Genomic DNA, 27,177 nt, shown 5'->3' with positions numbered 1-27,177 from the left:
AAATGGTTAAAAAAAGATTAATCTAATGCAAAATGTAAGACAAGCTAAAGCTTTCTGGATGTATTCTAATGAGGTATGTGATCTGCAGCTTTCTATTGTTCCATGTTTTTCCAGCGAATCTGCGATGATGAACACATGAGGGGAAAAATAAAAACAGAAAGGTGACTTGTCCATTGATATTAAGAAAGTAGTCAATCATTCAATCAGTCAATGATTACCAATATTTAATAAACCCCCATATACATGCTAATTTTGGCGTGAAAATGGTATATGGTAACAGGTCACCTGTGTGCTCAAGCCTGTGCATCCACGTTCTTGTGTGGGATTTACAAAAAACAGGCCTGTTCATAAAAGCATTGCCCCACAGCACTACTAGTGGTCAAAAGCTATACAGGGTACCTTTAATTCGTCACGTTTAAAAATATTTTCATTTGAACTGTTGAAGTCCCTCTCAGTTTTGTTTGTTCTGATGGGATTAAATAAATTCTGTTTTAAAAAGATGACCAGCAAGTCACTTTGCTGAAACAGTGTCTGCAGTGCTGACTGTGACCTGTAAACTGACTGATATGAATTGTTTGTCAGGAAATGAAACAAGGGTTACTGGACCTGAAATATGGCTGCAGCTAATGAGTATCTTTATTATCGATTATTTGGCTGAAAAGCAACAAATCCTCACATTTAAGAAGCTAGAACTCAGGCAGTGTTTGTCATTTATGCTTGACAAATGACTGAAACAATTAATAGACAATCAAAACAGCTGGCGATAAAGTTTTTGTCTTTGTGTTGTAATGGCATATGTCTATTTTTGCTGTTTATCTACCATTGTTTGTGTGATGTTATTTTGATCTCTGTGTTGGAACGGCAGCATCTTTTAATCCCCTCATCCTTTAGGTGGGTCATCTGGTATGTTTCTTGTTGTAATTGAATAATTGACAAAGATTTAGGCATCTTATTATGTATTTATCGGTTGCTGTATCTATATTCCTCTATATCAGTAAATCAGGATGTGTTGCCAAGTAGTAAAATAAAACTTACAAATAACTTATCTAAATGGTCAAAAATAGTCAAGCATGTCCACTGTTGTGACCTTAAATCGGTTGTTTTAAATAATCCATTTATTTTGAAATAAAATGGAGAAAATCAGCAAATCATCACATCTAAGAGGCATCTTTGCTCAACTGAAACGACTACTACAATAAATAGATAACCATGATTGCTGTTGATTGATCTTCTTCTGATTGATTAATTGACTTATTGTCTAATGACTAAAACGTAATAAGAAATGACCATTTATTAGCCAAAACCAGCATCCAGTTTTATCAGACCTTCCAACATGGCCGTGACAGGGTGTGCGTGTGTGTTGGGCCACCTGAAAGGCCATCAAAAATCCCATGTGCCTGGCCGGCGTGTGCAGTTTGCAGCATTGAGTGTCACACAGTAAAGCCTCAGCGGTGTCATTTCTAAAGCACTGTTGGCTCAACACTGTTGGTGCATTGTCCTCTCTTCTATTGCTAATGCAGACCTAGCAGTACAGGCCAGCCTATATTGTTTTGCTGTAAGGTAATATGCTGTAGAAACCACTGGAACAGTTTGCTGTACAAACTTTCTATTTAGCTCTGGCTTACCAACAGTTTTTAAAATAGACAAGAGGCCAGTTAACTCTTAATGATAGGTATCACTCTCACACATGACTGAGTTGTTCTTATTAGTTTCACTGAAAAATAAGCTTCTTCCACCCATCACACTCTTCAAACTGATAACTAATTTTAAAGAGTATGAAGCGAAGATAAACAAGTAGTGACATGGAGATATTTCAGTGTCTACAAACATCAATAAATAAGCTCTTGGCAAAGTTGAGTGTCAGTTTGGAGTGTAGTTGTAGAGTAGCAGGTGCTGCTGACTTACCTGTTCATGTGGCCATGGAGCTGAATAGCAGTGGGAGCCAGTGTAGAGTGTGTAGGAGCTCAGTGCTGGAGAGTACAGCAAAGCAGCCTGGCTTATCAGTTAGATAACAGCAGGGGGGCTGGGTTGGGTGTCTGTGTTTGGGGAGGGGGTGGCTTGGTTTAGGCTACATGAGGCTCGTATTCCCTGTGTTTATAGTAATGTTAAACCAATATATCGATTTACAGATGTTCAACGAAAAATGTTGGATTAAAAGGGACTAAAGAGTTATCAGTGAGGACTAAAAACTTTTCAGTCTGCTTTTTTATTTGCTGACTCTATTGGTTTGTCTTTTTAGATAATGGCCAATAATGTCAATCCATTTTTGATTCTTTTGCTGCATTTAAGCAACTAAATGTATTTTTTTTCTTTTCGTTAGTTATTAACAGGTCATTATTGATTTGTCAGTGCCATCTTTCTGTCTGTAAAATGTCTGAAGATAGTAAATAACACTCACAATTTCCTAAGGCCCAAGATGATGTCCCTAGGTTTTTTCAAAATGTATCCAGTGTCCATATAAAATTATTAAACCAGCAGACTAGGATCCAAACATATACAGTTTATGATATCAAACAGAGACAATATCCTCACATTGTAAAGCTGTGGGCAGTAATTGTAGGGCAATTCTTTGTGAAATTACTTAAAGAGATAATATGTAGGATTGCTACATGAAAATGTCTAAAAATGAATAGACTTTTGTTATGTATTTTGTTGAGTTGTGTAGTAACATTTTCCCAACTCTTTCCAACAATGTTCAAATGAAGAGAAATCCACAAGTTTATTCAAGCTAACGGTGTGTTTTATTTGCTCACCTGTTGCAATAACTTCTGGGAAAGAGGCAGAGAGGGAGGAAGGAAGTCAGTGAAAGAGACTAAATATAATGTGATTAAACTAGAAACTAGAAAATGTCACATCAGATATGTTTTCATCAGCAATGGTAGTTGTTTAATGGTCAATTTGCTTTGCATTACTCTAAAGCCAGCAGTCTGTGTGTCTGAATCCAGGTCAACCTCTGACTGACCTCAGCACTCAGCAGAGACTCTGGTTCTCTCTCTCCTTTCCCCCTCTCCTCTCTGTAACGTTACGTTCATGAAGTAAAGTACATTTCCCCTCCAGCTCCAGTCAGCAGTCAACATTACAGAACATAAACACCCGACGATGGAGGTCACCTCCACTGATCACTGCTGCTGTCAGGTTGATAAACAGGAGTGAAGATAAATCCACTTTTTAATCCCAAAAGTTAAAAATGAATCTCTGAGCTCTCCTTCCATCAATAAACGGCTCTGGATCAGAGCAGAATCTGATGTGACTGAGTGTGTTTATTTCTCCAGAAGGTCCGGACCCACTCTCTCGTCCAGAGCTGCCCTGCTCTGAGCAGCTGAGCAGCAGCCTTCCCCTCCTGCTCGGCCTGGCCCAGCCCCCACAACACTCCACAAATGTCTGTTTTGTTGTTGTGATTAACAGACCCCTGGCAGCAGAAGTTACATAATGTGTGTTTTAAATGACTCATTGATTATCAAAGTAGTTGTCGATTTAAATATGCTGGACTTGTGACTACTAGTGGTGATATGGAGCAATGTTTTTATTTGTGGGTTTAAAGGCATTTTGTGTTAAGCAAATCCCCCAAGATTCAGTGTTTGTTTTTTGTCTCCTACGATATTAGTAATACATTTTTTGTATTGAGGGCTGTTGGTTCAACAAAACAAGCTAATTCATCATGTTAACTTGGGCTCAGGGAAATTGTAATGGCTGTCTTTCATGTTTCTAGTAACTTTTTTGACTTATTTTCTAACCCAACCAAACCAAAGTCAACCCAGAAATTGGCAGATAAATAAGAAATGAAAAGAAGTTGTAGTTGCAGCTTTAACTTAAAGCGTGTCCTGTCCGTGATGGTCCAAATGCCAGTTTCAGAGGCATCCTCACCCCGAAATGAATACAACCACCGGAGAAACATTTAGGAAATTGTTCCACATTTTGGGAAATTTTCCTTTCTTTCTCACATGAGATGAGAAGAAAAATATCAATCTCATGTTTGTGTATTTAGTAGGCGATTATCTTGGCAATCCAGGAGAAATGATAACCGTTATTGTACAGAAATGTTCAAACTATTGTTTGGGGTTTTAGGTTGTCCTTCAGTGACCCATACAATGCTAAGCTCGGCTAAGAAAGTGAATACGTGGGTTTCAAAAAATTTCAGAGCACAAAAAGAACAATAATTATTGACCTTCAAAAATGATTAATTCTTTTTTATACCTTATGTTCTATAAGACTGTCTTTTTCAGTTAACAAATAAGACAACATCCTCAAAGGTTTATTAGTTGTCTGAATAACTGAATTTTGATTTGAATTTAAATCTGATTAAATAAGTAAACCTGATAAATTATATTCAATGCAAATATCAGGTAACATTTCAAGGTTCATTTATTTATTCATTGGAGTGTCACAGTCTGAGGAGTGAAGCTGCTCTCTAGTCTGGTGGTACAGCAGCAGATACTTCTGTATCTGTTGTCAGATGGCAGCAGGGTGACAGACTGTGGCTGGGTGGCTGTTGTCTTTTTGGCTGTCTTTTGATACTCACATATTTAAGTAACAAAACAATTGTATGAATTCTATACCCAGTCCTGTTGAAAACCTGTCAGATGTTCCCATTTTAAGCAGCAGCTGTGGTGTACAGGCCTCAGACAGCTGGTGGTCAGCACCTGTACAGCATATTGTCATTCCTAATGAGACAACCTGAGATGGGAAACTTGTCTGCTTAGCAACCTGTGAGTTAGTGAGTGGGGTGGTATACTGATGACTTGTGAATAATTTAATGCAAAATTATATCATGGCTGCAGGCCAATAATTTGATAACACAAGGCAGGGATCAGCTTTCAAAGGGTCACCCTCTGAACACCTCCAAGCAGTGCTTCTCCTTCGAATGTTTGCTCCCTTAATGCTGTGAAGCAACAGGTGGCAACGTCACTTAGCTTTTGTTTCAAAGGCTGACTTCCACACCACTGACATGTGATATTCTTGAGTTTAAAAGGAAGGTAGAACCACTTTGTCCTCAAAAGGTTTCCTTTAATAGTGTTGTCTGACAAATGGTCAAATTCTTGGAAGTGAAAGAACAGAAATGGTAACCCCAGCACTCGTTACTGTCATGAAGTTTTGTTAACTCCTAATGCAGTTTCCTTGTGCTCTCAGGCATGACCGGCAGATACGATGGAGGGTTTGAAGATATGTTTTGATTTTCCCAGCCCCGTCATACAAGCCCAGGTAAGCTACTGACTCATGGTAAGATGTGGGTGTGAAGTTTTCACCCCGTCTTCTGTGATCACACTAAGTCTTTCCTCTCCCCCAATTTCCCCCTTTAACAAATAGCAAATTTACAATCTGGCAAAATTGTTTTTTTTTGTTAGTCTTAGTATCATTTTCTGTTAAAAATAATATAAATGCACAACTAGGAGTTTTAAATTGGTTTTGAAACTCAATTTAATACTGATGCCTCTATGACCACCATAAGCAAACCAGAACATCAGAGAGAAAATTGGTTGTTTTTGTATAGTTTTTATTACAGTAGTTATTCTTAATCCCTATTAATAATCCTTGTTTTTTTTATTCACCAATCACCATCGTCATATGTCAGTTAGTAATCATACATAGCCATAAATAGATACATTACTTCATATTCATGCAGCCTGCAAACAGCTGTGTTGTTTTTGAAGAAAGTATTAGAAATGTGTTGCATCTTTCTTCAGAAATGAACTTGCTTGCAGATCAACATCTTTATGACAGGAGGTGATGGTGCTCATACTGCTTTTGTACACAGGGGTCGCCAGAGTCAACATGAAATGAAAGTTCCTTATAGCCGCTTTAAAGCAACACTAGGTAGTTTGGACTCATTACTACCCCCGGCTGGTTGAGAAGCGCAATTATCTGTTACTAGAGTCGTAAATACTGTCGCTGTATGAGCATCCCTGGGGAAAATGAATACACGTGAATTTGTTGACAGAGCCGGTGAATCACGAAATCATCTGAAAAAACCTTAATGGAGTGCCAACAACAAGCTAGATTCAGAGATAGCAGTTGGTAGTTTGTTAGCATATAGGCTGCACAGCACATTAGCATGCTAGAATTATTCTCATACAGAGTTGGTTGTAGTGACTGCATCGACTAAGTTACTTCCAAAACACGACGCTAGGGCGTGAATGTGTTTAGTAACGTCTGAAAATATAACCACGTTTTCGGGAGTTACTGAATACAATCGCAAGTTGACATTTTGTTCGGCGTAATAACTACAACCAACTCGGTATCACAACAGTAAGTAGCATGCTAACGTTACCTCCCGATCACACTGTTCGACAATTATATTGATTATCTGCATGAACTAAGGAATCTGCAACTTTTCAAGACAAGACGTTCATAGTGTTTTAGTAAGTTAGTCATCGTTTACAGTCACTACATGAAAACGTGCAAGCTGACGTTGTGTTTGGTGCAATAACTACAACCAACTAGGTACGACAACAGTAGCTAAGTAGCATGCTAATGTTACCGATAACAACAATAGCCTGACGTAACCTCCCCACCACACTGTTCAACAATTATGTTGATTATCTGCATGAACTAAGGAATCTGCAACTTTACAAGACAGGACGTTCATAGTGTTTTAGTAAGTAAGTCATCGTTTTCAGTCACTACATGAAAACGTGCAAGCTATCGAAACGGACAGCATTAGCTTATCTCCCGGCTTTATTACGGTTATAAACTGGACAAATAGAGCCCCAATGAACACCACATAACAACAAATCAACTCAAAGTAAAAGTCTCATCTCATCTCATTCTCTTGTCCGCTATGTCAAAGTAAAAGTCGGTAAGATAATAAATATGTATATATGTAATATACGACTTACAAATCCAGTAGCATCAAGGCTAGGTCGCCATCAGTTCTGCAGCTTGCACCACCGAGCGTAAGCTGGTCCAATATTTATCCCTGTCCGGCTCATGTTATATCACTTCCTCTTTTTCTTTTCTTCGCCTCCTCAGACAATACCTTCTCGGCTTTTTTAGCTGGCTTGGCCATGGCGTTGGTTTACAAAAAATCCAAGTAGCTGCTGGCTAAATCCACTGACGAATAAACGTGTTGTAAAGCAGGTCGCACTAGACTTCTTTACGTCAGGTATGTAGTGACCCGCTCTGGGAAGTTACGCAGTGCGGTTTCTGCCGGCGAGACCCCCCTCAGGCTGCAGAGGCATCACCGTTCATCCTATTAACCGTTATTCTACCACTTAACTGAGTTTAGAAACATTATTTTAAGGTCGAAAAACTACGTAGTGTTGCTTTAAATTCATTCATTCATTCGTTCATTCATTCATTTGTTTAGAGTTTGTTTAAGGAGTTGGGGGGTTTTAAGCCTACCTTAGCATTAAGACTGAAATCAGGGCCTATCTCTGTCCAAAGATCAAAAACACACCTTCCAACACAGTCTGTAAAGCTCACTAATGAACATCTTACTGTATATCTTGCTTTCTATACACAAACAGAAATGTAACACAACAGTTTCTGGTTGTACTGTGATGAAACTAAACCCCACCTCAGTACCTATGCTCTTATCACTTGAGCTTCTTCCACCCACCATCATTTTGTGTGTCAGATGTCTCTGTGACGTGAAGTTGTCTGTAGTCAGGGTTAGGCTGTAGTTTGCGGTCAGCATGGATTAAGAGTGACCAGTTTTCATGACAAAAAACATATCAAACATCAGTTCAGGAAAAGTGCCTGTCTGGTTATTTGTGTGTAGAAGGAGCCAGAAACAGTTTTGTCATGTTAGCCAATGAGTGAGCTGGGATAGCACTTCTAAAAATGGTGTTTACCTTTCAAACCTACAGAAGGTGAATGTTTGATAGGAAAAAGACATAGTGGTGCGTCACGTAAAGATACAATATGTAACATTTCAGCATAAAAATGTGTAAAATCCACTCGACCTTTGTTGTATATTTTGTTGCGTTGTGCACTTGTCACAAACATTGTCACAAATGTTTCTAACAATGTTCAAACCCAGAAAAATCCACAAATTTACTCAAACTTAAGGTGTTTTTCATTTGGTTGCCTGTAGGTATGACTTCCGTGAGAGAGTTCTCAGTGAGAGCAAAAACAACTTGCATGATGACACTACTTAAGTTATTTCTTCTGTTTTGTTTTGATTGAGAGGCTCCCAGTTGCAGAAATGATATATTGTGTGTTTAAATGGCTAATAAAGCAATAAAAAAAAAAAAAAAAAAAAAACAGTCTCAAAAACCAGTGCCTGATTTAATCAAGAATGTACTGTACATGATGGCATGCTTTTTGTTTTCCAGACGGTAAGAAATCTTGTTGCTGCTGTGCTAAAGGAGAAAGGACCAAATGGGCAAATTACACAGTCCTCCATCCAGGTGAGTTGCGTATCAAAATAATGTTTTTTTTTTGTGGCATAAAGGCTCCATGACATGGCTTCTTTACTCTGAAGTGTAAAGTCATTCCTATTTCCACCTGATGTTTGGGCATAACCCTAAACAGTAAGGGTCCATTCTAAAGTGCTACCATCTTCATCAACAACTGAATAACTCCTCATAGATTAGTCAAAATCATTTTTAATGGTACCTTTGAGCTAGATCTGGATTTAAACCTTGAATTGTGTGTGTGTGTGTGTGTGTGTGTGTGTGTGTGTGTGTGTGTGTGTGTGTGTGTGTGTGTGTGTGTGTGTGTGTGTGTGTGTTGTTATTGTGTATCAGGGTCCAGCGTTGGAAGCTCTGTGGCAGCAGTGCTGCAGTGACTATGCTCTGGTGCGATCAGCCTGCTGCGATGCCCTGGTGCTGCTGGTGGATCAAGGCCATGCAGACCTGAACTACGTCCTCAACAGTGTGCTCAACCTCCTTCCCTCTGCCAGGTACATAAAACACAGTCAAGTCACATCTTGTCTGAGTGACGGCATCGTCCCTGTAAACGCAGTGTAATGGGTTCTTCAATAGAGCTCTATTTGGAATTTGGAAGTAAAATCTTTCACTTCTATTATTTAAGTTTTTTTTGATTAAAAATAATAGGGACAAAGTTGACTAAATATGACAAAATTTCCCATGGACTTGAGTTGAGGACTAAGACTAAATTAAACAAACACACAAAAACAAAGGCAGGCAAAGCAGCACACAGTTACAGTTACTAGTGTACTCCACTCACATGGAGCATGTACTGCAGGTAACAAAGCACCTCTATGCAGACGCATAACTAAGCTTTTAGTAATAGGACACTGCCACATTGTCCTTGCCACCTCTGCTGACTTGCATCCATTAATTCCTCTTACTGTATATCCTGACCATCAGAGCAGGAGGATCAAGTCCAACTGCAAAGTGACCTTTTCTATACAACATATATAACTTACATAGACTGATCTTATATAGAAAATGTTGAATCGGCATCTTGCATGATTTCCTATGGCTGTTGGGACAAAAAAATACTTGCCAATGTTTTTATATTGACATATCACAAACTTCCCCTCAGCTCTGTAGTGATTTTGATTCACCTCTCTCTCATCTACCTGGTTTCCATCAGCAAGGCAGCTGTTTTCAGTGAAAGGCTCGTAAACCCTTTGTAGACTACCTGCTCAGCAGACATAGTTAGAGACTAGCTGGTGAACATAATGGAACATTCAGCAGCTAAAGAGCCACATATATCACTCAGATGGAGACTACACCAAAGCTAAAAGAGGACAAGAAGTACAGCGACTCCAAGTGAATGTTAATGTTGCCCTGTAACTGTAAATAAATTAAAGTCAGCTATCAAGTTCACAATAACAACTTTTTATGATAATAAACCAGGTTGTTGCACTGCTCCCAAGTGGTTAAAAATCATCAATCAATGAGATGGATGACACTGACTGGACAGCATTCAGTTTTTAATCAGTGGTTATACACATCAGTCAACCTGATCAGTTATTTTTCATAGTTATAGTTAAAACTTCAGCAATGGTCATTTTTACATTCACATTTGTTTAGTTAAAGAAACCCACAGATGTTGATCATGTTAATCAGTGAGCTTTAAAGATGTAGGTAGGTAGACAGACTGGTAGACAGGCTAGCAGTTTGCCCCTGCTTCTGGTGTTAATGTTAAGCTAGGCTAACTACATCCTGACTCCAACTTTGTACTCGGCACAGACCAACTGATATTCTCTGAGCGACTGAGCAAAAAAGCTAATTTCCCAAAGAAAATAACCTTTCCTCTTCCATTGTGTTGTTTTGTTTCCTAACATTCTCTGTGTTCTGTTTTTGACCTGAACTGTGAACAGAAATGTCCAGGGGCTGATAAAGGTCATTGGACGGCTGCTACAGATGCAGGCAGACCAGAGAGACAGAGAAACACACTTCACCTGTCCATACTCTATCAGGTCAGTCTTTGTCATATACTCAGTATGTTAGCTTGTGTAGTGTCTGGTATAATGCATATCTATTTCCTTTATCTTTGACTGTTGTGTTGTTTAATCCATCATTAGAAGACATCATTTTCTCAGACTTCTTCAGAGCTCTGCAGAGCACTGTTTTCACAGGCTGAGTGCTACTAACCATAACTGGTAACTTAATATGTACCATCAGTGAAAAATTGGTGGGCGGAGGCCCTTAATGTGTGAACTCCACCTCCTCTTTTGCACATCTTATATCAGTGCAATTTATAGGATTTGTAAGACTAAGTATACCATCACGAGTTGGGACTCAAGTGGCGAGATGAATTTCCAGAGACTAACAACAAGTAATGCAGCACATTACAGCTTCCTGTGTTCAGATTTATGGTCTCTGGTTTCATCAAGAGCAAGGAACGCGAGCAAAAAAGGACAGTACTTCAGAAGGATAGTTACTGTGTGGTCATTACATGTCGCTTGTTCTACTTGCTTTTTACTGGCGACTGCAAAATATCATACCTGTGCTTGAACTTCTTTTCACTCTCTGATGTATCAAAGAAATCACCATGGCTACCACATGTAGGCTATTCATCGAATATACAGATTGATCGTCAGCGCCAAAGAGGCAATATCCCAGATGATTTTAACAGTAGTTTATTTTACCAGGAAGATTCCCATTGAGATTCAAAATGTCAAGAGAGTCCAGGCCAAGACGGCAGGATCAAAGCTTCCACATAAAGGACGTAAACAACTTACTCTGTAAACATTTCTGGCACATACTCTCACTACTATTTCACAGAGCGACTGTAGAAATAAAAACTATATCCACAATCCCTACATACATGACTCCAACCAATATGTCACTTATACTTAAACCTAACAAAGACCCAACCCTCCCTATTAGGCACCGCCAAATCTGTTTATCAGTACAGATCTAAAAATGATCACCAAAACAGCCACTCACATTTAATTCACCCAGACCAAACGGACTTCATCAAAAACAGACCCGCTTCACATAATACCTGTAGACTATTCAACAAACCTCAAACTTAAAACAACCAACATAACATTTTCACTGAAAAGAAACAAGCAACAGACTTTAAACAAGCAGCGAATTACATCAAATAATCAATTAGTGTTGTTCAGTAACAGGACCTCTGCATTTAGCGGTCAAATAGTCCTTAATCTTCCATAAATAATATAATAATCAAGTTTCTGTCTCTCTCTTGGTGTCATCTTGGTGTCTCTGTAGCTCACACAAGTGGTCTCATACTGCTTATTTAGTTTGCAGCAGAGTTGTCTAAAAAGATTTAACTCCATTCCAACTCCAACTTTACCTTATCCATGTAGGTAAAAAAAAAACAATGCATCATGTAAATCAGTGAGTGGTGGTGGATGTATGTTTGAACTTTGGACGGAACCAGTCTAGCTGGTGACATTTTGACACGTTACATTAGGAAATACACAGGTGTAGATAATTAAATGAACAATGGTTGAACTCCATTTAGCTTATTGCTCACTGCCACACTGCCAGGACTTACTGGGGCATTTGAATAGAAAGGAGCCTTTAATTACTACCATAGGCATAAATCCCAGGGGATACACAAACCTCCCTTCCTGGGAAAAATACGATTCCTGCACATCTTGTTATTAAAACAGTTAAAGCAGTTACTTTGAGAAATATTTGAAGTATTGGAAATTAAGTCAAACTTACCTAAATGTAATGCAACAGAATGATGCTTTAACTTAAAGGTGCACAAAGTGGCTCTGTCGAAAGATGGATGAGTCTCATTCACAGGTAGTCAAATACCGACGCTTTGGGTTGGGAGTTCGGACCGACCACCCGTCCCAGGCGTCAGTATTTGACTGACAAGGGGAATGAGCCTCAACAGTCATATTGTGCACCATCAGAACATATCTTTTTCATTCAAGACAGACATTGATTAGATGCTTTTGTTAAGAGAACAGTCTTGATTTGATAATGTAGATGATACTGTTACTACAGTATAAGAGCTTGTTTCTTTGTGGTACAGGTCAGTGTAACTGGTTGAATATCCCCAGGCAGATAGTGTCTAGTATAGTGCTGTGCTCCTGCTGGAGCCTGGATGGAGCCCCCTCTTCCTCCTCCCCCCTCCAGTCTTAGATCTGCACCTCTGCCAAGATCCTGGGGCCTCCTTAATCAGTTACAGCGGGTGATAAAAAGACTGTGCTGCTTTGTCTTTTTTCTTTTCCTTTTTCCTTCATGTTTCCCTTCCTCCCTCCTGCTCTCCATGTTTCTCCCTCCACCTCTGACACCCTTTCCACCTTTTTTTCCCTCGCTCCCTCTTGACCTCTCTTTCCCCACATCTCTAACCCTTCATTCTCTCTCTCCTACAGTCTTCCCCTTCTTGCCATTGTCCTTTTCTTTCTCATTCTGTCTTCATCGCTGTCTCTGCTGTCTGCTTCTGTCTGGCGGCCTGAACCTCCCTGGTGGGAAGATGAATGTGTTGATGGCAGCAGGGTGGCGCCGTTGGCCTGGAAGTCTGGCCCTTCATTGGTCGTTGGGCCTGGCACTGCTGGGTAACTGTAAATGCTGCGGGATTAATGGAGGATGCATACTGGTGCCCATTGTTGACCGTCTGCTCGCCGCTGCCCCGTGCAAGCTGCCACCGAGACTCCGAGCCACTTCAGCCCCCAGCAGGATCAGGGAAGGTTCAGTCCGCCACACCAGCTCATTACTCATGTGCTGTTAGTCTGGCTGGAGTAGTGTGGTCTGCCCTGACTGTCCCCTGCAGGCTTTCCCACATACTCAAAGTATATGGCCTGCCTGCTCAGGTACAAGAAAATGTTATCCACACATTTATATTGAAATATGTGTCAATGTTACAATGATGTGGATTGATAATGCTGAATAAATAGATATTCAATCGATAACCATTTTATTGAACCCATGTCCAACCACATGTGTTTGCAACACATCCTTATACATAAACAACTGAATAGGCCGTTTGGCAGCAATTCACAAAACGACCTATATCAGCGTTCCCATAACAACATGACAGTGCAGTCACAGTTTAATTAGGCTTACGTAAGAAAAATACCTTGTGAGGTGTAGGCACAGATCATGGTTTGGGTTCGAATAAGGACAAAATATTAAATGTGTAAGATATCTGCATCAAAATGTCTTAAAATGACGAGGCCTTTATTATATATGTTGTTGAATTATATTGTTATGTTGTTGACATTATCACAAATGTATCCAACAATGTTCAAACCAGAGAAATCCACAAGTTTACTGAAGGTAACGGTGCGTTTCATTTCATCACAGATAGATTACCTTACTGTACATTAGCCGTAAGCTAGTGAGCAATGGCATGCACCGAGGGTGTATGTGTGTGTATTTCAATTCAGGTCAACCTCTCACTAAACTTAGGACGCACCAGAGTTTACTCTCGTTTAAGTACCCCTTAAATTTGCTTATTAAAGATTTCAAGCCAAGTCATGCTCTGACTGAGACATTTTACAACTTGAATGGCACTCAGTAGAGTGTATACTCCCCTCCCCTTTATCTGCATCAAATTGTCCTCAAATCCATCAAATCTCCCAATGTTAAAGAAAGTGATAAAAAATTCCTGCATCCCTCCCTTTACCTGGATCCCCACCAGAAGTTAATGGGGTCTGTAGTGGGCCGAGACCCATCCTCCATCTAAGTTTTGTTGAAATCCATTTAGTAGTTTTTGTGTAAACCTGCTGTCAAACCAACAAACCAGTGGACATGGGTGATAACATAACCTTTTTTGCAGTGGTAATAGCAAAAAACAACTTGTCAGTGCTCTGTGGTAGTCTATGAACGATGTACTAGTTGAAACTATAACCAGCCCTAGTCACTGAGCTAGCCTTTCATATACATGCATGGTTCTTGTCATGCATGAATAAATCTAAATCTTATGGAAAAGTAACATATTTACGTCAAGAACCAAGCTCCTCGGCTTCAGTTCTGCTCATTATTGACATGAAATACGGGGCTAAACTTTCTACAAGTCTGTGCTTGTTTGTGAGATATTTAAAACTGCAACTAATGATTAATTTCATCATCGATTAATCTGCTGATTTCCACTGATTGATCATGTAGTTACAATGCAATGTTCAGCTGGGAAACCTTAGGTACTGACACTTATGTTGACACCATTTGACACTCACCGTCCATCCAAACTCCGTTGTAGACCAAATACACCCCCTCATGGCAACGGTACTCCCAGATGACAGTGAACTTGCTTCACCTGAGTGGGAAGCTGGGCGTTACAGCAGACTGCTCTTACCTGGCCCATTTGTCTGCCAGCACTCTGATTTAGCTGTGAACTTGGAGTTGAACTCAAAGGAGGAAGGATCCAGCCTTGACTTCCTGCCTCCTCCTTTGTGTGGCAGCTGAAAAGAAGGGGACGTTGTTAGAGGCTGATGGATGGGCGCTGTATTGAAGCTGAGGGTTTGTAGACGGCTGCAGGGAACCTGAGGAGGGGGGACGGAGATGGGCAGACAGATTACACCATGTGAAGAGCGGGAAGAAAGGTTTGGAGGAGGGGGGGGTGTTCAGCCGCTGAGTAGTCCATGTCTGGGCCACACGGCAGGCTGTCACAGGCACAGACATCCAGCCTCTGAACTTCCTTCCTACATTAGATATGTGCTGATTGATGGAACGCATTGGTTAAGTGGACCTGATGGAGGTGTTCGCCCTCACCTTGTTGTGTTAACCTCTGGCCTGTCTGTGGGCTGGAATCTTGACAGTACACAGAGACTTCACCTTGGATTTGACCTCAGTGTTTTGTCTGGACTTAATGGGTTTTAATAAATCCAAGAGTAATGGAGGCTTGTTTACACACACAGGACAGGACAGGTGGAGGAGGGGAAAACTTGGCAATGGTGTTATGGAGACCCTAAGTTTTAAATGCCTATATTTATTTCAAAATAATAAGCAAACATTAAGATATAATGTGAAAATAGAGTTTGAACATCTTAAACACAGTAAGACCTCTTCTCTCCCGCTGTAAGTGTTAAGTTAATGTCATGAATTCACATTCTGCAGTTAATCTTTCATTCTTAAATTAATTAAAATATTAATACTTTAAAGATATGATATGGAACATTTCTGCTTTGAAACATCTCAAAACAACTAGACCTGTGGTATCTACACCAGTCAGACACAGCATTACAACCACTGACAGGTGAAGTAAAGAACAGTGATCAACTTGTAACAATTTAATGTTCTTCAGGAGAAACCTTAGTTCCTGGCATTCATGTGGATACCCCACATGCACCACCGAGCCAAACACCATTGCAGACCAAGTACCCTGCCCTCATGGCACCAGCTCTCCCAGATGGCAGTGCCCCCACCCCCCAGCAGGACAACGCAACCTGCTATACCACAAAAAGTGCTCAGGAATGGCCAGAGGATCATGACAAAGAGCTCAGAGGTCAACCAGTAAATCAGTACAAACAACTTGGTGTGATTGGATGACGTCATTCCTGTTTCACTTCTAGCATGTGTGATCTTCTACAGTGTGATCAGCTGTCACTTGTCAGTCATGTAGTGTGCAAACCACAACGACTGTAAGACTCCTGATTACAAGACAGAACATTGTTGTAGTGTGAACAGCACAGCAATCTGACTTCAAAATCTTGTAGTGTGACCAAGACATTTGTAACTATGGACGCAAAGACAGGCCTAGTAAGTCTACTGATACCCCTGACCTTATAGCATTGAAATAGTTTACTTTAACTACCATCTATCTGACTCTAAGTAGTTTGAACTTCTCTCTTTCAAAGAAGGTCATTTCAAATTTTGCAATTAAAAAAAAAAGGGTACACACGGCATCAAAATCTTTTGGCCATGCTAGCGAACTTGATCAGTTGGTCCACTATTTTGATCAAGACTGAAATATCTCAACAACATTTGCATGGATTGCCATGATATTTTATATACAGTAGATGTTCATTGTCACCAGAGGATGAATTGTGGTGACTTTGGTCAAGACTCAACTGCGGTCATGTGGTTTGTGGAGTGAATAAAGGTCTCCATACAATGTGTCCCAATTAATCTGGCTGCCATCCCTCCAGTTCCACCATGTGAATTTTTGGACTTTAGTGACATGTCTGCATATATTTTTCATTATCATCATTACCGAGATGATTTGTGATTTGTTTTCATCTAGCAAATCCAGTAACATCTGCGTCACATGCATGAGATTAAAGTCAGAATTGGGAGACTGTGATGTGAACATGGCCTTTGCTCCGTCCCGTTGTTTTTGCAGGAGCAGTCCTCACCCATACATCACAGCCCTGGAAAACCGAGTGGACTGCTGGTCGGCTCTGCTGCTGGAGATTGATGACTTCATTCAGCAGGCTGCTGACAGGTTAGCATGGCTGCAACAGAGGCCTTGCACCCTCCATACAATCAGTCGCTCCTTCACCACATGAATTTCAAAGCCATCTGTGAAGAGCACCCCATGCCAAATAACTCATCACACCAATGTCAGCTGTTATTATGCAGTACGGACAAAAACATATACACTCCTTTGCAAATACAGTATGGATGAGGTGCCCTACAAGGCTGAGGCCTGAGAAGGTTTCAGGTTCACACGTGTCAAGTGGTATTGACCTTTGAAGGCAGCTTGATATTAGCTGACATTATGTGATGACACTGGATTGTATTTTTGATGAGCTGGGGCTGCCTATTAACACACTTGTATGTATATGTTCTGCAGAAATGAACCAGCCTACATCACCATGCTGGTCCCCTTCCTGCGATACCTTTACTGTGAACCTCAGAGACAACCTCAGCACACCCTCCTGCGACATAGTCTCCTCGGGGTGCTGCTGCCTGTACATCCAGGAGCTGGATCAGTACTCCAGAACAAGGACCAGGATAAGACTTCCCCAGTGTCTGACAGCCTGCTGCACTGCCTCTGTCAGCTGGTGCCACACATGCAGGTGACATATTGATGTCTGGTGTTCATTAAGGCAATAATCCATGAGAGGCGAACATCAATAACTGACTCAAATTCTTAGATTTGAGGTCATTATAAAGAAATTTTAACAAAATAATGTCCACCATATCTTCGCATCGTGTGTTGCAATGGGACTTCTCTGCCTAAAGGGAGTGATGCTTGAATTCAAATATTTTTGGAGCACTGGAGTAGCAGCATTGGGTTGAATTTATTATTGAACAATATGTTGTGAGGGAACGAGTGACCTACTTCTCAGTGGAGGAAAAAACCCAAAGCATTCAGGCACTGTGGTGTTGTCCTGTGTGATGACAGGTGGACAGCGTGGAGGCGGTGCTGGAGCTGTGTGGATTCATCAGCGCTCTTCTTCAGGGTCTCGTCTCGGCCTCTGAGGAGCACTGGAGGACTGAGAGAGTCGGGCTGCTTCTGCAGCTGCTCTGTGCCTGTCAGCGCTGCCTGAGCTTAAACGGAGACTGTCGACCTCTTCTCAACTTATTACAGAAGCTCCTGCCTGTCTGCCAACAGGTGACACAGCAACATTTATGATCCAGTAACATTTTTGATCATTATTATTTTATTTTTGTCATACCACACCAACACACACTACAGGAAATTGTGTGTATCATCGTTATCTGTGCTGTGTCTGACCTTGATTGTTCTTTTGTAGGAGCTGCCATTGGACGAGCTGTTGATGGGCGTGGCCCTGCTCCTGCTAGAGGCCCCTGCAGCTCAGCAGAGTGGCCTGCTCTCTCTGGGTAAATACCGTGACCAAAGTCTAATGAGTTAACTAGTCATCGCTGGTGCCTTTTTCACTACAGTACAAACATGTATCAGGACTACTTATCTGTACTTCATGAGATTTCAACACATATACTGAATGTATTTTAAGCGCTAGATTTATAAGGCTAAATTCAAAATGAAATAATATTTTCAGATGTTTGTTTTTATTGTCTGTTGAGGTTGAAATATCAGGTAGTAGTGAGCGGGAGCAGCGGGGGAAAACAGACTGTAGAGCCAGAATAATTTCACATCTAATTTGCTGAATTAAGAGTTTGTTTTGACCATATTGGTGATTGTTGGAACAGTGGAAAGAATAATCAAGATGATTTTGGTGAGTTTTATATAGTTTCTGGAGAGTTTAAATAGAGTGTATTTTATGATGATCTGTGGGGTGAAAATACTGTTTTTGTTAATGGAGTGTGGTGGTTCTGAGGAGAGCTATATAGTGTCTGTTTCTGGTTAAACTCTTTTACAGAAAGGTCTATCATTGTAGGGATCCTTTCCATAATGTTGTCAGACACTTAGAATATCAATCTGAGCCTGTCAGCGGCAAAAATAAGTCCTTTTAGTGGACGCCCCGGTACTTTGATCGCCGCAGTTGCCTTTAAAGGATTACATTTCAGCTGTTTTGCGTCTGAGGGCTGAGGCAATCTACTGGAACAAATCCAAAACGTTTAGTACCTATTCGTCCTTCAGACATCAAAATATGTAAAAATAGAGCCCAGCTTTACAAATACCAAATTACAAGTTGGTAAATCCTGACACCCAAATGAAACGATTCCAGGAAACAAAGAAATCCACCTACAGATCTTCTCATTTATAGTATTTTATTTGTAATTGCTTGATGATAGACTATCGTACTCGTGCATAACCAGACATGAGATGAAACTCATTATAGGTTATTATATCACTGTTGTTATGGCTGCACCACATGCATTTTTTAATACAGCAGATCATCATGAAACATTTTAATTTAACACACCATTAGCAAGCTGCCAGGTGTTGGTCTTTTGATTTATACAGTATTTCTTTCCAAAAAGGTGAATAGACCTGATATACAGTATAATAAACACACACCATGAATACTTTATAACATGCAGTTTTTGTTGATTTGGTCGAGATTGATCAGTTTTGCAAAGTAAATAGTCTCATACTTCAGTCCAACCTGTCTACCTTGGAAATTAAATATCAGTTACTTAAAGTTGCACTAATCAAATTTGTTATATTGAATATGTCTCAAATTACTATATGTAATGTGAAAGATATTGCTCATAGTGACAATCAGAGAATTTTCACAAAACCTTCAGTCTGTCTATTGAGTGTTCAGACTCGTTTAGATTTTCTGGTCCACAAACTCTGCTCCCATCAACTTTGTTTCCAGCAGCTGTTTTCAGTGAAGGAGCTCTGATAAACCCACAGTACACTACCTGGCCAACAGGACAGACTCAGTCGGAGGCTAGCTGGTGGAGTAACACGTCTTAACTGATCTGTGATGCTTTTCTGTCACATTTTTCCGCTCTATTACTGTACACAATTTATATCTTGATAACTTGAATCTCCTTGAAATCACTTCATAAATGCTCGGACTGGGCAGCAAAATCAAATATCACTATTTTTTTTTACCAAATACCTCAATATCCATATCGTGAAGTGTTAAAGTAATGGCTCTTGGTACTTGACAAATATCAGAACAATGAGATTTTTGATCAATAATCATCATCATAAGGGCTAAAGACACGTAGGAGAGCAAGTAGTAACAGTCTAGTAAGTTCTGAAAATGACATCACTTTACTGTAATGCAGCCCTTAAAACCAGGACGAGACAACAGCTATGACATATGACTATAACCATATCCAATATATATAGTCTCATATCATGATAATGATGTAATATCGATGTATTGCCCAGCCCTACGTAATTAATTCCTGGATCCTTCTTAAAATCTCATTGCCAGAACACGTAGTTTATTTTATATTGTGGAAAATCATCAACTAAAGTTTTTAATGAACACTGCATTAAATGTGATTCATTGATACATGATAAATTATAATTAAGGCTACTATAATCCTTCCTTGCTACATAATTTCCCATGGTGGCAGCATTAAGTCTCCCACAGTTGCTCTGTTGTTAATTTTATTCTTTTTCTCTCCTCCTTTGTCCTCCTTTGCAACCTAATTTGTCCACATGGATCCTTTAACCTTCTTGGGGTCTCCCTCTCTCTGTCTCTTACAGCACTGAATTTAGTCCGTGAGCAGGCTGAGGTGTCGCCCTGGTTGAGTCCGGTCCTGGTTCTTCCCGTGCTGCAGCTCCTGTCCTGCTCCAGCCTCACAGAGCCGCTGGCTGAGCGGCGGACTCACAGCCTCATCCAAGAGCTGGCCCACAGACTGCTCCGCAGCATCAGCAGAGAGACAGATAAACCCAGACAGGTAACACTGAGGCTGCTACTCAAACCTTTCCTGTCAAAAACAGACATATTTTTTTAATGGATATGTTCGAATGAAAAGATTTTGGAGATATCCTTGTTGGCCTTCACAAACCAGCACTGGTTATAATCACATATGCAATTTATTTACGGTCCAACATACAGTAAGTTAGTGTGGAAGAAGGTTTAAAAGGCTGCCTCAACTGATGTCCTCTGTGAGACCAAGTCACAACAACAGGCAGAATGGATTACACACTGTCTGATTCGTGTGGTTCACGGACATGACATGTGTGGGCTCTCTGAACCTGCCAAGGAAAGCAGCAGATGTTTGTGACCACACTGTCTGTTTCAACTGATCCAACTGTTGAATTACTAACTACAGCATCACCAGACTTCCTTAGGGAAATGGTCTGATTTTGCTTCATGATGAGAAACTTAACAAACTCTGTGAAACAGCTACGACAAATTCTGAAACATTGTCTCCTTCTTGTAAATTCAGCATTAAATGAAAACAGTAAGTTGTTTATTTCCTTGTAAAAAGTGTCAGTTTGTGGCAGCGTGGCTGTACCAGCCTGTCTGCTTCTGTGTCTAAAGTGCTGAAGTCTTACCTGCCAACATTTAGCAGCTGTTTGAACACACTGATTACACTGATTTCACCATTTACACTCAATTTATGAAGGAAGAAACATTTTATTGATGCTAAACATGTCACATTTTACAAATAACCAAAATAGTCTACGTCTTGGTCACCCTTGGAAAAAATCCCCTGACTCCCGATAAAAATCGCTCAATTTTGTGAGTTGCAGAGTTGGGAGAAACTTTATCAACATTGTAAAACACTGTCTTTGACGAATTAATGTTTGGGTTTTTTTGCAAATTTGGCAAATGTTCTACATGAAGACATTTCTTTCTAGAGTGGGAAGTAAGATCGGATGGCAAGTGGTCACTCAGGGTGTATGTTGGTAGGCATGTTGTTACCAGGTCTGAACAGTCTAGAGCTTACGATTACTTTAACTATTTGTGTGTTAACCATCGATTTTACTATGGAACAGATACACATTTGCCGATTGTATTTCTTTATGTCTCTCCTTCTCATCAGTCTGGTCCACCACTGGCACTTCCTCTCAGTACCTGGTACAATGAGATCAGCGTGGCTCTATCCATACTGCGTAAATTGGCAAATGATCCAGCAGCAGCAGCTGATTGGCTTCTGTCTGTCAGCTCGGCCCTGTCATCAAGCCAGCGCCAGCTCTGCTCCCTCACCCTCATCGTGACCTATCTCATCATCACGGGTCAGGAGGATGTCTGCCAGCTGGCTCTGGACGCGAGCCAGGCCATCGCTGCTGCTGACCCCTGCCAGGTAGATAATCCACAAGGCTTAACAACACAGACAGACTCTCAGTTAAAGCACTTTCTCTGAAGCTTTGAATAAATAACTTGAATATTTCAGTGAGGTGCTTGTTAAAAACTAAAATATGCACATTTCACCTCAAGGCAAAAAAGTGATGCTAGTCCTGTCTTTTTTCTGGAAGTATGTAAAATATCTGCGCAAGAAGTTAAAGACCCGCCTACATTTCTGTCATTGGTCAACTGTTTGTTCAACCAGGGGAAACGGATGTCAATGAGCACAACGTCAGACCGAATGTTGTGATTTTCAGAATCTGCCTAAAGTTTGGAACTGGCTTTAACAGTGGTGAAATAACAATGACTTGTCAGGCTGAATATGGCAAATCTCTGGCAATCTGTATGTGTTTTCTCATTGAATGTATTATTCGTCAATGTGTTGATATTTGACATCTTCTGGGCATTATGTGTCGTTGACATTGGCTTTGAAATTCACTTTTAAAAAACACATTCTCAAAAACCCAACCTGCTTTTAGCAGCTGGGTTTGCTGCAGCTGTATAAAGAGAGCGATTGAATGTGACAGACTTACCTCTGACCCTCTGGGACTGTAAATAGAGTCACTAGCTGCAGAAGATGATGTGAAATATCACATGGTGCTATATGCTCCTCATTACTCGGGCTCGTTAGATGCCTCAGAGTATTCCCCTGCTGGCCTAATTGCTCCCAGAGTGCCACTTGGGCCGGCCGTTTGATGCGTTGGTAGAAGGTTATTGGCATATTTGAATCCATTGGATTTCCGTCCCCGCAGTATCATATCACATCATCTCACATCTGCCTGCTTACATGAACAGTCACTGGAAACACCTTGTAGGTTTGCAGTGTCTCTTTCTCACAAGATATGAAAGTAATACCAAAACTAAGCATTGTGTGTAGATGCAATGTAGTAGGGAGGAACATAATTTATCCATATTTAATATTAATAGTAATATTAATAATATAATAATATTAATATTAATAAGTAATATTCCTGTGATTTCCAATGTGTTGTTAAGGACCAGCAACAGACCTTTCAGGGATTTGACTTGAAGAAAAACCTCCATTTCCTTGTCCCTTCTCTTCCTCTCAGGTAAAATGGTTGCTATGCAACGGCCATGGTGCAGGGCAGCCGTAAGTGCTTTATGTTAATTAAAGGCTGCTACACTGCAGAGCTGTTGACTACGTGTGTCCAAGGACCCTGACTAGATCCTATTTTTGACCTCGGCACTAAAGGGAATGATAAACGGTTAACCCTGCATTGTCCGCTCTCTAACTTGTATCCATGAAGGTATAATTGATCAGCGCCGGGGCTCAGATGTCCATGACCATGGGTCAGACCACAAGGGGACTGGGAGACGGGACAGTCCGCCTGGAGAGGTTAATCTGTGTGTTGTGATACAGTCACCACAGCTCTCCCTGCTGGGGTTTGTGCATATGCACAGGTTTGGCTATGCATCAGTAAATATGGATGCGTTCAGCAGAAGAAACTGGTCCCTGAGGCTTGAAGAATGCCAAACTAATATTTTTATAATGACGCAGTAGTCAAATAATCTAAATGTACGATAACTTTTTTGTCCATATGGGAAAAGCAGAGGCAAGCTAACACAAATGTGATACATTAGCACCTTAATAAGTTGGTACTGCAAACCTGTAAGAAAACAGATGCTTAAAGATATTATACTTAACATTAATGCGATGAAATGTCTAAAAATTGATCAGACCTTTGATTGTATATTTTGTGATGTTGTGTTCTTACATTGTACCAAATGTTTCCAACAATGTTCAAACCAGAGAAATCATTCATCAAATCGTTTTATTCAAGGTAACGGTGCGTTTCATTTGGTCCCCTGTCGCTGTAACCTCCGGGGTTAATCACTGAGAGTGAGGAAGGTAGTCAGTGAACTTGACTCAACGTAACATAAAACTTAAATACATCTTTTGTTGTCATTGTTTTGATTGAGACACCCCTTATGGTAGAAAATACAAACTGTGTCTAATTACACATCCATCAGACACAGAGACACATTGATATTCATTTAGAGTCGTGTTTGTATCCCCTGATGAAGACAATCCAATATTGACTATCCTTTTAGCTCCTGAGGGAAATATCGGTCTCTGTAGCTGCTAAATGTTCCACTATGTTATCCCGCTAGTCTCTAACTGTGTCTGTTTGCTGTTTGGTGCTGAGTAGTTAGTGTAAAGTGGGTTTTTAGAGGTTTTTGACTGAAAACAGCTGCTGCTGGAAATGATGATGACTCTGATGAGACTGAAACAAAAAAGTGAAGTTTTCAGGCTGTAAAACCAAAACTACGAACCAAAACAAGCATCTGTCAATGATTAGCATGAACATTATAATAGCACAATGGCTAAAATTACACTGCACTGCTTTAGTAGTAAAAACAAACAAGAGTGTTACTGGAAGTCAAGCTTATCTTGGACTTATTACCTTTGCCTGTGTACGTTTCTTTGTTGGTTGTTGGATTTCTCAGCACGATTACACAAAAACTAGCAAACAGACTTGCATGTTTGATGGAGGATAGGTCTCAGCCCAGAATAGACCCCAGACTCGATTCCCCAGCTCCCCCGGCTGCACATCAAAGTATCCTTAAGCAAGATTCTGAACCCCAAACTGCGTCTGATGAGCAGGTCGGCACTTGCGTGGCAGCCTCTGCCATCAGTGTATGAATGTGTGTGTGGATGAGTGAATGTGAGGTGTTGTAAAGCGCTTTGGGCGGTTAGTAGACTGAAAAAATTTATTTACCATTTTTTGTAGTTGAGTTCACTCACCATGATTGCGTTTAAAATGAAGAAATTGTATATACGATTCCGCTGCATGTAACAATAATGCTGAAACCTCTATTGGTCTCCCACAGGTGGGAAAATGTATCAACACATCTCTCAAATATTAAAGCTGCTGATGTTGTAATTAGGTTGAGATATCCTTCATGACACAACAGGGGATATCGTGTTCAAAATAAAAGCTCACTGAGGACCTTTGAGGCATCCACATTGTCTTTATGAAGCTCTAGAAGAGCAGCAGTAAAGTTAAATGTAGGACTGATGAAACTGTTCCGACAGTCATCACTGCTGCACAGCTGCATTTTCCGTGCATAATTGTTGTGAGATTTTTGAATAAACTTGTCGTCATTGATCTCCCCTCTTGTGGAATATCTCTGCCAGAACACCATCTCCTGGTGACACCCAACAGCTGAGGACAACTCAGGAGCTCTCCTAAATGTTAGCACAGATAGGAATGATTTCCTAAGAAACAGTTTTACTGGAAAATGCCTCACTCTAAGAATTTTGGGCCAATTCCGACTCATTTCCTCCTCTGAGCCACTTGATAAATGTGGCCCCTCGCTTTACTTGGGTGTTTCCTTTATCGAAACTCACATGTGTGTCTGCAGGTCCCCTCCCTGATTCCTGTTCTGTTGTTCAAACTGGGGAGAGAAAAGAATCCAGGCCAGGCTCATGCTGTGTTGAACTGCCTGCCAAACCTCGGGACTCACAAGGTACTGAGCACCTCTGGCCTCCACTGTCCTACTTTACAAATGAAGATCTTATGACATGAAATATAAACCACTGCGCCTCACCTTGCTGTTGTGTATACCTTTTATTTTTTCAAATTATCATCTCTAAAGATTGTTCTTATCAAACCAGAATTCATATTCTGAATATGCAAAACTGTGTGTATATGCAGAGGACTCTTTTTCACATCTGTGAGAATATGCATGAAGCTCTTTACAGATAATTTTAACCATTAACACACACCATGTGCTTTAATGTTCCAGCTCTGTGTGCCCATGGTGCTTCAGACTCTCCACATGCTGGCCAGTGCGCCCAAGCTGAGAGCAGTGGCAATGCGTCTCATGACTGCCCTTTGGAAGAAACAGGTCTGTGATAATAAATAATTATTATTATCCTCATAGAAATGTATGCAGACCTTCTTTATATTTCAAAATAATTCCTATGTTGTCCTCTTGCTCACTCATAAATGACTTTGTTCATTCCTGTAAGGATCGAATCTACCCGGAGCTGCAGCGTCTGCTGGGCCAGCAGGACAGTAGGGTGGTGCTGGGGAGGGACGCCCAGTGGGAGCAGATCCTGGCCAGGGCCGCCTGTCTCAGGGACATCTGCAGAGAGAGGTCAGACCACCACACACTGGACTCAAGTGGTGCTTGATTGTCTGCTCTGATTGTTTAAATATGATGGAGACTGACAAAGAACAGTAATAATCAGCAGTCTGATGTTTTTTCTGTGGTCATTTATATTACATTTATGTTTGGTTCAAGGGTTTTTCTACTGCACGTGACAAATGCATTGTAGACAATACAGCATTAGCTTAGGTTGTAACTAACATCCCTTTAATGGTAGGGTAATGCCTCTGTACAGATGTAGGGTGATCTGATAGAAATACTGCATATGTGTTCATATTCCTTTAAATTTCAAATTCAACAAAAGTGAAAATAGCTCGTTTTGTAATGAATACATCGAAACAACCGACTATACCTGATTTTAAGGTTGTTTTCCACCTCAGCTGTCCATGTGTTGTGATTAAGAGGATCGTCGTGTATTATGTATCACACACTTGCCTTTCTGTCTCAGGCCTTACCAGCATGGTGGTGACATGTTGGCTGCCATTACACTCACTCTGAAGCAGTGCACCAGACCAGACATGGCAACCCCTGCTGCTCTCGCCCTGCAAGGACTACAGGAGCTGTGCCGGACAGAGGTCACACATATACACACACACACACAAGCACACACACAGCCAATGTAAACATAGCAACAGAGTTTTTATGAGGCTTGTTTTGCAGGTAGTGGATATCATCTCAACATGGAGAAGTCTTGGACCAGAGCTGAGCTGTGACTCCCGTCCACTGATTGTTAAAGCCATAGCTGAACTTCTGGCTCTGGTTCCCCAGCTCACTGTCAAGTCAGAGGAGTACGAGGTATCTGCTCGGCCTCAGGAAAGCTTCTGTTTAATCCTGGAGCTTTATTTTGGGGGTTTTGTGTCTTCCTGTCTGTTCCTAACTTTGGCTCCTCCCAGTGGTAATATCAAAAAAGACACCGACTAATTCTTCAACAAATAAAACCTTATGCTGATAAAACAATGTTAAAGATGAATAATCTATATATATAATGTATTTATGTATTGTAACTCATCTGAACACATCTAAAGTTTTGGTGTCAGCCCCTGAGAATCGAGGTAGATGAGCTTCTCACACAGGGACCCATGCAGCTGTAGGGTATGTTGTGACACACCTCAACATAC

The 27,177-nt window shown here is 40.7% G+C and overlaps 1 protein-coding gene across 1 annotated transcript in view; it reads left to right on the top strand.

Annotated features, from left to right (window-relative positions):
- Window positions 1-27,177, top strand: part of focad (focadhesin) — a 52,354-nt gene that overhangs the window by 1,312 nt on the left and 23,865 nt on the right. Inside the window, exons 2-16 of the mRNA XM_084343737.1 lie at window positions 5,128-5,199; window positions 8,274-8,348; window positions 8,688-8,842; window positions 10,235-10,333; window positions 16,627-16,728; window positions 17,080-17,305; window positions 17,635-17,844; window positions 17,987-18,074; window positions 20,332-20,525; window positions 21,621-21,881; window positions 25,310-25,414; window positions 25,694-25,795; window positions 25,920-26,047; window positions 26,508-26,634; window positions 26,720-26,854. Coding sequence (XP_084199863.1) covers window positions 5,146-5,199; window positions 8,274-8,348; window positions 8,688-8,842; window positions 10,235-10,333; window positions 16,627-16,728; window positions 17,080-17,305; window positions 17,635-17,844; window positions 17,987-18,074; window positions 20,332-20,525; window positions 21,621-21,881; window positions 25,310-25,414; window positions 25,694-25,795; window positions 25,920-26,047; window positions 26,508-26,634; window positions 26,720-26,854 — 2,061 coding nt within the window. The 5' untranslated portion in view covers window positions 5,128-5,145. The remainder of the gene's footprint in view (window positions 1-5,127; window positions 5,200-8,273; window positions 8,349-8,687; window positions 8,843-10,234; window positions 10,334-16,626; window positions 16,729-17,079; window positions 17,306-17,634; window positions 17,845-17,986; window positions 18,075-20,331; window positions 20,526-21,620; window positions 21,882-25,309; window positions 25,415-25,693; window positions 25,796-25,919; window positions 26,048-26,507; window positions 26,635-26,719; window positions 26,855-27,177) is intronic.

This window comes from Pagrus pagrus, assembly GCF_965226575.1.
Source record: "Pagrus pagrus genome assembly, chromosome: 22".
Classification (NCBI taxonomy): Eukaryota; Metazoa; Chordata; class Actinopteri; order Spariformes; family Sparidae; genus Pagrus; species Pagrus pagrus.
This window is presented reverse-complemented; position numbering and strand designations above follow the sequence as displayed.